Source organism: Myotis lucifugus, unplaced genomic scaffold (assembly GCF_000147115.1).
Source record: "Myotis lucifugus unplaced genomic scaffold, Myoluc2.0 scaffold_336, whole genome shotgun sequence".
Classification (NCBI taxonomy): domain Eukaryota; kingdom Metazoa; phylum Chordata; class Mammalia; order Chiroptera; family Vespertilionidae; genus Myotis; species Myotis lucifugus.
In genome coordinates, this window is record NW_005871384.1 from 124,901 (window position 1) to 138,243 (window position 13,343).

The 13,343-nt window shown below is 46.0% G+C and overlaps 1 protein-coding gene across 1 annotated transcript in view; it reads left to right on the forward strand.

Annotated features, from left to right (window-relative positions):
• RHEB (Ras homolog, mTORC1 binding) overlaps positions 1-13,343 on the forward strand; it is a 36,552-nt gene that overhangs the window by 12,338 nt on the left and 10,871 nt on the right. The window contains exons 3-4 of the mRNA XM_023764552.1: positions 3,253-3,324; positions 9,548-9,615. Coding sequence (XP_023620320.1) covers positions 3,253-3,324; positions 9,548-9,615 — 140 coding nt within the window. The remainder of the gene's footprint in view (positions 1-3,252; positions 3,325-9,547; positions 9,616-13,343) is intronic.

The following is a 13,343-nucleotide window of genomic DNA, read 5'->3' on the forward strand; positions in this document are numbered from 1 at the left end:
GCTCACTCCTGTATTGTTATCATATAGCATTTCTCCAAGAGTTGGTCAGGAGTTTGAGATTCTCCCCAGGTTATACAAACCTATGAGCCTCTGAGAGCCTGATTGGTGCTGAAACATCTTCAGGAAATAATTGGTATTCCAGGATGTGAATTTGACAAGGACAAAGGCCCAAGTAGATGTAGGAGGTTATTATGAGGAAAAATATAAAAGGTGATCAAGTAAATAATATAATTTGCTGTAGGTCAACAAGGCCTTTTGTAGCTGCAAGTAAACTGCATTGGAAAACTTGGCCAAAGGAGCCAATTTACTGCTCTAGAGGATGAGGACGTCCCTTAAAGCCAGAAATTACTAGAACCAGGACTGAGAAGACTATGAGCAGTGGGATTCATTTACTAAGATTAATTATCAGTTAGTGCTGACTTGAAGATTTCAACACTAGTTGCCTAATAATTCTGCTTTTAATGGAAACAGCAGAAAACAGCTGTCATGTCAGCAAATGTAGCCTTCCTGTCCCTTCTTAATTTAAATAATTAATGATCTTCCCATAAGGGAGAGTCCAGAGGAGGAGAGACCCAAGGGAGACTTAGCTTTTCTTCAGCCCCACTTTTGCTGATGAATTAGCGCTTTCTCCCAGGCCCAACTGATTGAGAAATCCAGCTGCTCCCTGAGGACTGGGGTTTCCGATCTGGTGTCCCAGTTACTCAGGAAGAGTTTGCGGTCATCCTTCATTTGATTCAGGGTGGATTACATTGTGTGCTTTTGCCAGAATGATTGCTTATATTTTCAAGTTAAATGGGAAGTTAACCAGGCAAATACTCTGTGCCCTCTGTGATATAAATGAGGAACTCTTCTTTCGATATGAACCAATAATTGTATTTTTAAAATGTGGTCCACTTGTTAGCTGTAACTATTTATCTCATGCTATCTTGTTCAGTGTATAACAAGGATATGGGATTTTCTTTTCAATTTGGTTGTGGCTGCCTAAATTTCCTGTGCTAGCTCCTGAGGCTGTCCTCCCCTCCCCTCACCCCTGCAGGTGAGGCTTTTGAGACTCACCTGGTGCCAGGGCGGAGAGCTGTCTAATCCAGTGTTTCCTACTGGTTTTCCTCCACGTTGGGGGAGTTTATCACATACATCACACTTAACTCCTTTCTTTACTGGTTTTAGTCCAGTTCTGCTTCCAAAAAAAAGTTATAAAAATCTTTTTAATCCCTTTCTTTTCAGCTTTGTAACTCTTGACCACTTATCTTTAAGGGAAAAAAATCTTCTTTCTTCCTTCTCTTTCCATTCGTAAGACCCCCCAAAAAAACAAACAAAAAATACAAACCCCCAGTGTCTGGAAGTATTCTTAAGAAGCCCTGAAGAAGGTTCTTTTCTTTCTTCCTAATTAAACATTTTGCTTCAAGCAATAGCATTCAATATAAATAAGAATATTCTTATTCTTTAAAATTTTTCAGTTTTGCTCACATAAAAGAGGGTTTTTTATTGCTATTTTCATTACATAAAAGCTGTTCTATATCTTGAGCTAAATGCCTCTTTATGAGCTAGCTTATATAACACGGTCTTTTGAGCACAATTCTTTTGAAATGCATGCAGTTCCTGGACAACTACTGTATCCGGTATCACAGGCAGGCCCGTGTTTGGGGACCAATAAGTACTAGACAGTTGTTTCTTCATTTCTATTGAACTGTTTCCTAGTCACATTTATAAAGTTGAGATCTTTTGTAGCATCTGAATGTATGAGAATGCCCTTTGGCGTGTCTGCAGGGTGTGCAAAGACTAATTAATGAAGGTACTTGCAGATAACTGCAAGCACTAAAAGAAAGAAAACAGGATGGTCTGATAGAGTGGCATCAGGGAGGTGGCACCACCTTAGATGGGATAGTTTTAGCAATGGCCTCTCTGAAGAAGGGACATTTGAGTGCGGACCAGAATAATGACAAAAGTGAGTCAGACCTTCAGAGATCTGGGGGCTGGTTAGAACAAAGGCGCTAAGGCTAGTAGGAACTTGGCAGGGACAGAAGAATGTGACTGGAGCCTGGGAGGGCCCGTGGCGGAGTGGTAGCCATTGAGGTTAGGGAGGTGGGCAAGCAGGCCCTCTCCCCCGTTGTGTGTGGGTCATGGTTCCGAGTTGGGGATTCATTCTAATCACAATTAGGATTTTAAGCAGAGAAGTGATGTGTAATTTTCCAAAGCTCTTGTAGGCTGCCTTGTGGAGAATGATTTCAGTTGTCAGTAATTCTGGAGACACCGTGAACTTTGTGTTTAGCTGCTTGGGAGGAGTAAATAACAAGCCTGCCAACTTGGGGATTTTCTGGTTTCTCCCAGGAGCTCCCACTTTTAAACCCGTTTATCAATTGATAAATTTCTAAGTATAAGAGGACTGACTGCCTTTGGTGTGAAAACCTCACGCCCCCTGTGAACTCCTCTCTGTGGTTTCGGGGAGGCAGGCAGACGGGAAACTCCAGGAGTCCCGCCCTCCCTGGCTCTCCCTGCAGGTCCTGAGATGGAAGTTGATTCTGCAGCATGTCTAAGAGTGGACCTGAGAGGGAAGGATTTGGGATGGAATTAGGGAGGAACCACTCCCTGCTTCCTGGTGATAAAATAGTCTGGACTGTTTCTTCCCAGGGAGCCCTGCTCTGATGTCCTCCAGTAGAAATTCTATATGACACGTAGCCCTGAGAACGTAGGGCTCAGTTACCACAGTGTTTTGATGAGTCCAGAACATTTCTGAACTGTCTGTGTGCAGGACACTGGTAGGCCTTTGACACTGGATGATAGACACAGGGTTTCTACCTTCACCAAGTATTAAAAATAAAAACTTTTGTTATTTTTTCAGCTTACCCTCTAAACAGCCATATATGAAAAAACCCAAAGAAATTAATCATGCTTTACTCATTGCCATATTAAAATTAATAGCCAGATTTCGAGGATACCAGAGGAGATCAGCTTAGCTTACACCTTATTTAAGAGTTGTTTACCTTTAACAGAATATGCAGTGTGCTTGTTGGTCAGTATAGTTGTTAATGTCACAAAAGCATTTAATTCATAATAGCTTATTTGCTTAAATTTCTGTCATATTTTCACAGAAATTTTAAGATTGCCTAAATGCTAATTAAAGGAACATTTTCTGATCTCAGTACCTTAAGTTTCTTCATCTGTTACAGTGGTGGGTTTTTTGTAAAATACTAGAATTACAATTTTTTGCCTTGATAATGCCCATGCATTCTGAGTTGTCTCTTTCTTTTACAGGGAAATCCTCGTTGACGATTCAGTTTGTTGAAGGCCAATTTGTTGACTCCTATGACCCAACCATAGAGAACAGTAAGTATTGTTTTCAAGGATTTATAAACTGAGGAGCCTGCCTTCTGCATACAAACAGCCATTGTGTGTTTGGAGGCTTTGATGGAAGAGTATTCAGTTAGACTTATAGATCACCAACTAGGGTCCAAAAAATGCTTCCAAAAACTTGACCCACTTTACAGCGAGTGATTTTTTTTTATCCCGCATCCAGATCCTGCCATTTAGAAATTGTTATTCATCTCCATAGGAATCAGAGTCCTGTATCGGAACCCCATATTCTAGGTTCTGCTTTAGGAAGATGGAGAGAGTGCTTCCCCCCCCCCTTTTCCTTTCTCTTAACAGTAGCCCTCTTTAGGGGTTCTAAGCTGGAGAAGGAAGATGCAAACACTACGAGTTCTTTGTACCTTACTATTGTGGAGGCCCCAGCTGCCCGGCCCGTCCAGTCGTGGATACTTAAGGAAGGAAGTCTGGGAGAAGTGAGCTAGCTGTTCTGGGGTTGGACAGAGCAGTCGCAGCGTTAGAACAGAGCCTGCTAGCCTGTCAGGCTGTGTGCAGCACAAGCACCGAAGACCAGAGCCGGCCACGACCTTTACCTGGTCCAGTTTCAATCCATATGTTTCAGAATCTCCCTGAAGGATTCTAGGGCCTTGAGCCAAATCTTGATTCTGGGGCTCACGGAGGAGAACCCGAGGCACTTCGTCCGGGGAAGTTGCTTGTTGAAGCTAGTCTGGTTTCAGGCCATCTTAGAACCCCAGCTCGCCTGGAACCAGTCTTCTCAGATTGTTGACAGCAGGCCTTACCTGGGACTTGTCACCAGGAACTTACAGATCTAAACATGGGGTTCAACAAAACCTGATTGGCATATTAGACAGGCAGCCTACCTAACAGCCAGGCTCACCAGCTTTAACAACTAGATTCGTAGACTTCACCCGCCCAAAGCTTGCAAGAGAGACTTAAAAAGAGGCTCTCAACGGGAGTTGACAAATTTGGGCCAAGTTGCCCATGAGCTAAGAATGGTTTTTACATTTTTAATATTTGAAAAGAGTCAAAAGAAGAAAAATGTTTGTGACATGTGAAAGTATACAACTAGAAATTCAAATTTCAGCATCCATAAGTAAAGTTTTATTGGAACACAGCCATTCTCATTCATGTACATGCTGTCTGTGGCTGCTGCTTCTCTGCAACAGCAGAGTGGGTGGACAGTTGCAGCAGAGACCATGTGGCCCACTGAGCCTAAAATATTTACTGTCTGGCCCTTTCCAGGAAGTTTGCTGACCTCTGGCTTAAAATATCCAGCTGTCCTTTGTCCCGTACGCTGGTAGCAGGGAAGGAAACCTGTTGATTGCTAAACTAACTGGGAAGTCACGTGTTTGAAAGTAACCTCTGCCTTATCTGGAAGGAGGAGTCCTGATGGCATCCTGTTGATTTCCTTAGCTGTCGCGGAATAGTGTGCCCTGTGAGGACAGATTAATTTGAATGCTGAGTGAACAAGTTTGGTTCTCTCTCCATTGGCATCGGAACACAAGAAAACTATGCTCTTGGCCTTGATATTTGCTCTACATAGCAATTTAGAATGCGGTGTCCTTTAAGAGATAAGGCTCGTTTGAGAATTTTATTCATAGAACAATAGAAGATAGTTTTCATGGTAAGCTCTGCTTATAAAAGTGATTTTTATAATTGTATATCTTTGTGCCATTTAAGATTGAGTGGGAAGGAAAGTCAAGGTGTTATCTATAAATGCATTTTCTTTATGTGTAAGTAATGGATCAGACAAAAGTCCAACTTCCTTACCTTGATACTGTCTCAGAAACAGAATGGAAGGACCCTCCTTCGAAGGCTGTCAGCATCATCTTTAGTCATGTTTTTAATGTTTTCCTATCTGATACTTGGTGTTTAATAATACTTTTTTTCCAGTGTCAGAAGTGAATTCATTTAAAGTCTTTAGGCAAGAGCAGAAATGAGTATCACAGTATATTAAAAGTTCTTGAGCATGCCCGACCAGCCGATGTGGCTCGGTGGTTGAGCATCGACCTATGAACCAGGAGGTCATGGTTTGATTTTTGGTCAGAGTACATGCCTAGGTCACAGAATCCATCCCCAGTGTGGGGTGTGCAGGAGGCAGCCATTAGTGATTTTCTCTCATCATTGATGTTTCTATCGCACTCTCCCTTTCCTCTCTGAAATCAATAAAAATGTATTGTTTTTAAACGTTCATGAGCATATTCAGACATCTGATTCTATTTTCCATGCTTCTGACAGTAACACAGGGCAGAAACCCTTCCTCAACCCTTCCCCCACTATTTAGTAGAAAAACATTGCTCAGTGATAATAGGGGATTGGAGAGGAATGGGATTGTCGTCATAAACTTGTTGCTCACCACATAAATAGATGGTTTTGTGGTTCTAAAAAACACAATGAATCTGTAAATGATCCAGTAATTATTTTACACTTAACTCTAATATAGAACAGGGCATTTGTAACAAACATTCAGTGTTGACACATTTATATGCAGTATCACTGCAAAAGCAAAAAGTCTGGGACTTTTAAAACATAGGAGAAAACATCGATAAAACCACATATTTTTTTGTGTTTGGGGAAATATTTACACCGATGATCCTGCCTGTGCAAATGTGCTTTCTTATGTGCCTTTGTGCTAATCTAACAACTCAAACTAGATTGACATGAGGACATGGAGTAATAGTTTATAATTTGAAGAGGAATAGCACCACGTCACAGCTCTGCCATCCCCAGGTAGGACTGCTGATGGATTAATAAAGCTCAGCAAATTCGAAAGTGGGAAACAGGAGTTTATCAAGCCTTGTGTGGTGGCAGACTGCCCAGTGGGGTGTGGGTGAAGAGTTCACCATACATGTTAGTAACGCAGATCTTACTTTGTGAACACCAGATTTAAGAAGTCTTCAGGCTGAGCCTTGTTTATTAGATTTTACTAGTAAGTAGCTATTAGCCTGCTTAGAGAAGTTTCAGGATTTTAAGCTAGAAATTAGATTAATTTCTCTGGAGATTGAAAAAGGGAGAAAGGGTTCAAGGAAAGTGGTGTCAGGGGAAAGCCAGCTTCCCTCTTCTCCACAAGGCGGTAGAAGAGTTTGCTCCCAGTCTGTGGACTGGCAGGCGGATCGCAGGATGCTTCCCTTTTTCTGTAGTGACAACAGGAGGCACTTCTCCCAAGACAGATGGAAGATCTTCAGTTTCATCTTACTGCTTTGTGTGGGAGGGTTTACATCCTTTTTATGTGCAAGGATATGCTAAACGTTTGTTAATATTTTATTTCTTTTCTGTCTTATGTTCAGTTCCATCTCCTGCCTTTTTACTCCTACCTCCCTAGCCAGTACTTTCCAGTGTCTGTGGCCGAATCTTCCCGTGTTTCTGACCTGGCAGCTCAGGGAGCCCCTGGGTGTGCATGTCGGGCTCAGGCTCTCTCTGCCCTCGCTCTCCAGGGGTCTTCCCCTTGAGAATTTGCCCGTCTCACCGTACCCAGCCTCTCCCCTCAACTCCGGGCCTTTTACTGAGCTGCCCTCAGTCCCCTTGGGTATTTAATGGGCTTCTCAGACTGACCATACCTAACCCTGCCCCTCAGTCCCCTCCTTTGCTGCCCCAGGGCCCCTCCCGAAGGCTTTTCTGTGTCGGTTCATGGCAACTCGTGCCTCCAGTTGCTCAGGCCAGAAACTGGAGTCTTCCTGCCTGCCTGTTCTTCACACCCTACCACAGGCAACCGGAAAATCCTCTTGGTTCTACCTTTGAAGTATTTCCAGAATGCCACATGTCTCACACCTCCATCTCTGCCCCCCTGGTCACTCTATTATGGGCTCCCACCCATGTCCCTTGTCCATTTTTCTATTCACAGCCTAACCAGAGTGATCCTTTAAATCAGATCCAGCTACTCCCCTGCTCAAAAACCCTTGGTTTCCCATCACTTCCGAATAAAAATCTGAAGTTCTGACCAAGTCCTCTATGGCCGCCTGCCCCTCCTCTACCTAAGTGCCTGCCACCATTCTCAGTCTCAGCTGCACTGACTTTTTTTTTTAGTCCTCACCCGAAGACATGCTTAGAGAGGGAAAAAAAGAGAGAGCCAGAAGCATTGATGTAAGAGAAACATCGATTGGTTGCCTTAGCTCCAACCAGGGATCGAACCAGCAACCTTTCGGTGCACAGAATGCTCAGCCAACTGAGCCTCTCCTTGCCATTGTACCTCCTGGTGCTGCTCCCAGAGCAGATACCTGACAGGTCTGTCCCCGTCCTCCTTCCGTCATGGTGTCAGCTCACTGAGGTCAGGGACCCAGTAACTCCATCACCTAGTGGCGAGAATAATAGGCACTCGAGAAATAGTTCTTGAGTGAGTGAATGGTGTTCTGTGTAGATAATCTTTTCATAATAATTACACTTTCTAACCACAATTACTTCTAACTAAAGGTTGCTATTTTATTGCTCACCAATGTTTCTTCTAGAATTTTCATCAAGTCTGAAATATGTTGATCTTAGGTGAGGTGTGGAAGGCAGGTTTTCACCGAGGTGCCTCGTGGCTGCCCCTTGGCCCACAGTGATGGAACGCACAGTCGATGCACTGTGCACCCCAAGTTCAGAGAGGTTGCAGTGTGAAAAAAAAAATACAGTAGAACTTTTTCTTAGAATTCTTTAAGTGATAATTCCCAGAAAGGGCACAAGAATGCTCTCAAGTGTGCAGTTGCTCGAGTAGTGCGGTCTGTGCCCCACTGGCACTCGGAGAGCCTGATGCTGGTGTGGTTCTCCCGGATTGTTGCTCCTCTCCTCTGTCACTTACAGTTTCTCTCGTAACTGTCAGCATCTGTCTTTCCCTTTTGGCATGGGGTAGAGTCTACTGGCAGCTCTGATCAAGTCCAGCGGTCAGCCAGGAGATGTAGACTCCTCATGAGCCAAGAAGGCTGGGATGGGGCGCAGCGACCTTTCCATTTGGTTGTCAGGGTTCCAGGTGGTTCTTTGTAATAGTTATTATTAATAGTCTTTCCTCTTTTGTCTATATTTGCTTGAAGTCTGTCTCCTTGAAATTCTGAATTGACTTTTCCGGAAGTTATTTGACTCTGATTTTTCCCCCCTTGTTAGGGAAAAGAAGTTGTGACAAATTGCTTGGATCCTAAGCTAAGTGGGAATGATGGCTTCACATAGAACATCTGTTCCAATGCTGTGTTAATCTGTCAGTAAGATAGGGGCTTTTTTACATTCTGGGAGTTCGTAGCCTTTCAATTAATATTAGCTCTTTGTGCTCTGACACCAGACTTCCTATAAATTAGTGAAAAGGTTTGTGCTTTTGGTTTATTCTTGACATCAAGCTTTATGTAATATACTAGAGGCCCGGTGCATGAAATTCATGCACTGGGGGGTGGATCCCTCAACCCAGCCTGCACCCTCTCCAATCTGGGATCCCTCTCACAATCCGGGACTGCTGGCTCCTAACCGCTCGCCTGCCTGCCTGCCTGCCTGATTGCCCCTAACTGCTTCTGCTGCCAGCCTGATCACCCCCTAACCATTCCCCTGCCAGCCTGATCGACGCCTAACTGCTCCCCTGCCGGCCCAATCACCCCCAACTGCCCTCCCCTGCCAGCTTGGTCACCCCCAACTGCCCTCCTTTGCAGGCCTGGTCCCCCCTCAACTGCCCTCCCCTGCTGGCCTGGTCGCCCCCAACTGCCCTCCCCTGCAGGCCGGGTCCCCTCCAGCTGTCCTCCCCTGCTGGCCTGGTTGCCCCTAACTGCCCTCCCCTGCTGGCCTGATCTCCCACAACTGCCCTCCCCTGCCAGCCATCTTGCAGCTGTGGGTGCCGCCATCTCTGGGGGCGTGGCAGTCAAGTAGTATATTCCCTCCTTATTGGCTGTGGGTGCCATTTTGCCACAGTGTGAGAGTCAATTAGCATATTCCCTCTTTATTAGATAGGATTTCACTTTTTCACAAGAGAAAGGACTGTCCACAGAGCATTCAAATTTCTTTTACAGAATATGAATTATTGCCTGATTTCAATTTCTTTGAAAAAGTCCAAGGTTTGCCCAGTCTTGATTTCAGTCAGCCGGCAATGTTTTTAAGCTACATAATGGAAGTAGAGAAGAATCTATACACTCAGAGATGTGTCCTTTTTGTTTTATGGAACCTTTTTAGGAGATTATTAGGGACTCTGCTTACTTGGTTGTCATTGTTCAAGCTTTAAGTGATCTAAAGTTAATTGTTTAGCTAACTAATATTTAATTCCCCTTTCCCCCTATAGCTTTCACAAAATTGATCACAGTAAATGGACAAGAATATCATCTTCAACTTGTAGACACAGCTGGGCAAGTAAGTATCTCTCGTCTCTTTCTCTCCTACGGCACTTGTGGCAGTCCTGGCCCAGGCACTGACTACACACAGCAGCAAGGCCAGGAAGACCCTGGGACTTCAGGCCATCTACTGTGTCTTTCTTAAGTCACTTGTGGCTGTTTTTCAAATAATTAACTTGGGTTTGTACTTTAGAATTGTCCTAAATATATTCATAACATTGTGAAGGTTAATGCTTACTACAGGAGAGGAGTTTTTTATTTTCTAAATTTTATGTCAGACTCACGTTAGTGCTTTTTCTCCCTTTGTGATGTGTGTTCCCCTACATTGAGAACAAAAGTAAGTCTTTTCCAGGGGAAAGGCATGAGAGGTAGGGCAAACCAGCTGGCTCATAGATTGATTATATGATTACTAGGTTAAGGGGTGTTGGTTTGATTTGCTGGACAATAGGTAATTGCCAAAGGTTAAGTAACTTTAATAAAAACACGATCTTTTCACAGGTTAATGTGGGGACTGGATCGCCAGGGGAACTGACTGGAAGCAAAGGGTGGAAGAAATTAAGAGAACTTGAAGGGAACAAAGAAGCCCCTTTTTGTCGGCTTCATTTCCCTATTGCCATGGCACCCAGTCCAGCTTGTATAGAACCCATTCTGTTAGGCTGGCTTTATTACAGTTCACTGGTGGGTGGGGAGTGGGAGGAGCCGCGATGTTGGATTCTAACTCCTCACCTTGCATCTTACGAATGACGAAGGACTGCTGGCAGGAGGTGTGTGTGGTGCAATCTAGTACCGGCTGCATTAGGTGGGGGAGTTGGGGTCGTCCTGTCTTGTTTGGAATAAACTGCCTCTGCTTTATGCTTTGATGTGAACATAGATAGAAGGAAAGTATAGCCCCGAGTGAGGCAAGAAAATGTCGTCAGACCTCGCGGTTTTCTTAGAGCAGAGCCATCCTTGGCTTATTGTACAGGGTCCCGTCCAGGGGCAGAATGGGGTCTGGGAGCTGCTGGAATGGGGAGCAAGAGAAGTCGCCAGAAGGGAATAATGGCACAGGGGATGCAGCCTGTCCTGTAAACTAGTATAGAGGAGACTCAGGTGGGACCTCTTTGAGTTTCTAGGGTTTGTATCTCTTATAAAGTGACTATAATTTATTGCCTAAAATGAGACACTTTTAAGAGTGAAGGTTACAAGTGTAATTATGTTGGGACAGCAGGTATACCAGAGTTCTGGGCAAAGAAATAATAGCCATGTTGTTTATAGTGGAGTGGACATTATCAGGATTTCAGTTTGCCTTTATACTTTTTTTTTTTTTAATCCTGACCCAAGGATATGTTTTTGTTGATTTCTTTTTAGAGAGAGGGAAGAGGTGGGGGTGGGGGGGTAGAGATGTGAGAAAGAAACATCCACTGGTTGCCTCCTGTACCCACCCTGACCAGGGATCGAACCCTCAATCTTTCGTTGCAAAGGGCGACACTCTAACCCACTGAATCACCTGGCCAGGGCTGTCTTTATATCCCGGTTTTGGATTTTTACCTAAGCTCGTGGGAATTGGGGCTGAGGGTGTAAATTGATCAGTCACATCCCTGTAGCGTTACTGTGGAAATAGCCCTCGTGGTTGGCCAGGAGAACCAGCACTTCATGGTTGTTTGGAGTGTGGGCTCTGCAGTCACAGTGCCTGGGTTCCAGTCCTCGCTGTTCTTACTAACCAGTGACCTTGAGAAAGTCAGTGAACTTTTCTGTGCCTCGGATTTTTCATCTGTGAGATGGCAGTAATTGTGGTGCATGCCTTCACAGCATCGTTGTGGGGTTGAAGAGGATTTGGTCCTTATTTGTGGATCTGTGATGCTTCTGAGGCTAGAGCAATGGCCTCACGTTGCAGCTCAATTGACATTTACAACTGGGGTAGAGAAACGCAGGTGTCTCCTACTTAGAGAAGAGCTGTCCTTGAAAACATTTGCCTGGAGAGATCATCCTCCTATCTAATAATAGAGAAACATGGTAATTAACCGTAACTTCGCTACCTTTCCCATTGGCTAATCAGCGAGATATGCAAATTAACTGCCAACCAAGATGGCAGCCGGCAGCCAGGCAGCTGAAGCGAACAGGAGGCTTGCTTGCTCCAGTGATGGAGGAAGCCAAGGTTCCCCGCCTGCCGCTGCCGGCCTCTGAGCTGCACTCTAAGAAACAATGTTGCAATTATAGAAGCTAAACAAACCCCAGAAACCTGCTTTCAGCCAGCCAGGCCTCAGAGCTGGAGTTGCAACAGTGTTTCAATTATAGAAGCCAAACTAACCCAGATACCTGCTTTCAGCAGCCGAGGTCTCAGAGCTGGAGCCGAGCCTCAGAGCTAAAGCCGGCTCTCAGCTCCAGTGACAGCCATAGAAGGTAAATAAATCCCAGAATTAAAAAAAAGGAAAAAAAAGGAGAGGTTGGGAGCTTCAGTCACCCGCCAGCCTGAAAACGGCCCTCAGCCCCTCACCCAGACTGGCCAGGCACCCCAGTGAGGAACCCCACCATGAAGGGGGTGTGACCAGCTGCAAACAGCCATCATCCCCTCATCCAGGCTGGCCAGGCACCCAAGCGGGACCCCCACCCTGATCCGGGACACCCTTCAGGGCAAACCAGCCAGCCCCCACCCGTGCCCCAGGCCTCTATCCTATATAGTAAAAGGGTAAAATGCAAACTGACCCTAACAGCAGAAGGACTGGGAATGACTGGTCACTATGACACACACTGACCACCAGGGGGCAGACGCTCAATGCAGGAGCTGCCCTCTGGTGGTCAGTGCGCTCTCACATGGGAGGAGCTCTGCTCAGCCACAAGCCAGGCTGATGGCTGCCAGTACAGCGGTGGTGGTGGGAGCCTCTCCTGCCTCCTCAGCAGCACTAAGGATGTCCGACTGCAGTTTAGGCCTGCTCCCCGCTGGCAAGTGGACATCCCCCGAGGGCTGCCAGGCTGCCAGAGGGATGTCTGACTGCCAGCTTGGGCCCGATCCCCCTGGGAGCGGGCCTAAGCCAGCAGGTGGTCATCCCCTGAGGGGTCCCAGACTGCGAGAGGGCACAGGCCGGGCTGAGGGATCCGCCCCCTCCCTCCCCCCCCCCACCCAGTGCACAAATTTTTGTGCACCGGGCCTCTAGTCCTATATAATAATAGAGAAATATGCAAATTAACCATCCCTCTGCTATGCTCAAGCCATGCCCACCAGCCATCAGGAGCTAGTATGCAAATTAGCCCAACTAAGATGGCGGCGGCAGCCATGGAGCTGGAGCAAGCAGGAGGCTTGGGTTGCCCCCGGCGATGGAGGAAGCCAAGCTTCCCGCCTGCTGTGGCCTGCCCTCCACCCCGCTCAAGGCTACAAAGTTTCAATTATAGAAGATAAATAAGTCCCAGGAAAAAAAAAAAGAAGAGAAGGAGAGGCTGGGAGCTTGGGTCGCTGGAGGGCTTGGCCAGCCTGAAAACAGCCATCAGCCCCTCACCCAGGCTGGCCAGGCACCCCAGCGGGACCCCCACCATGATCCAGGACACCCTTCAGGGCAAACCAGCCAGCCCCCACCCGTGCACCAGGCCTCTGTCCTATATAATAAAAGGGTAATATGCAAATTGACCCTAACAGCAGAACGACTGGGAATTACTGGTCACTATGACACACACTGACCACCAGGGGGGAGACGCTCAATGCAGGAGCTTCCCCCTGGTGGTCAGTGTGCTCCCACAGGGGGAGCTTTGCGTAGCCACAAGCCAGGCTGCCAGCTG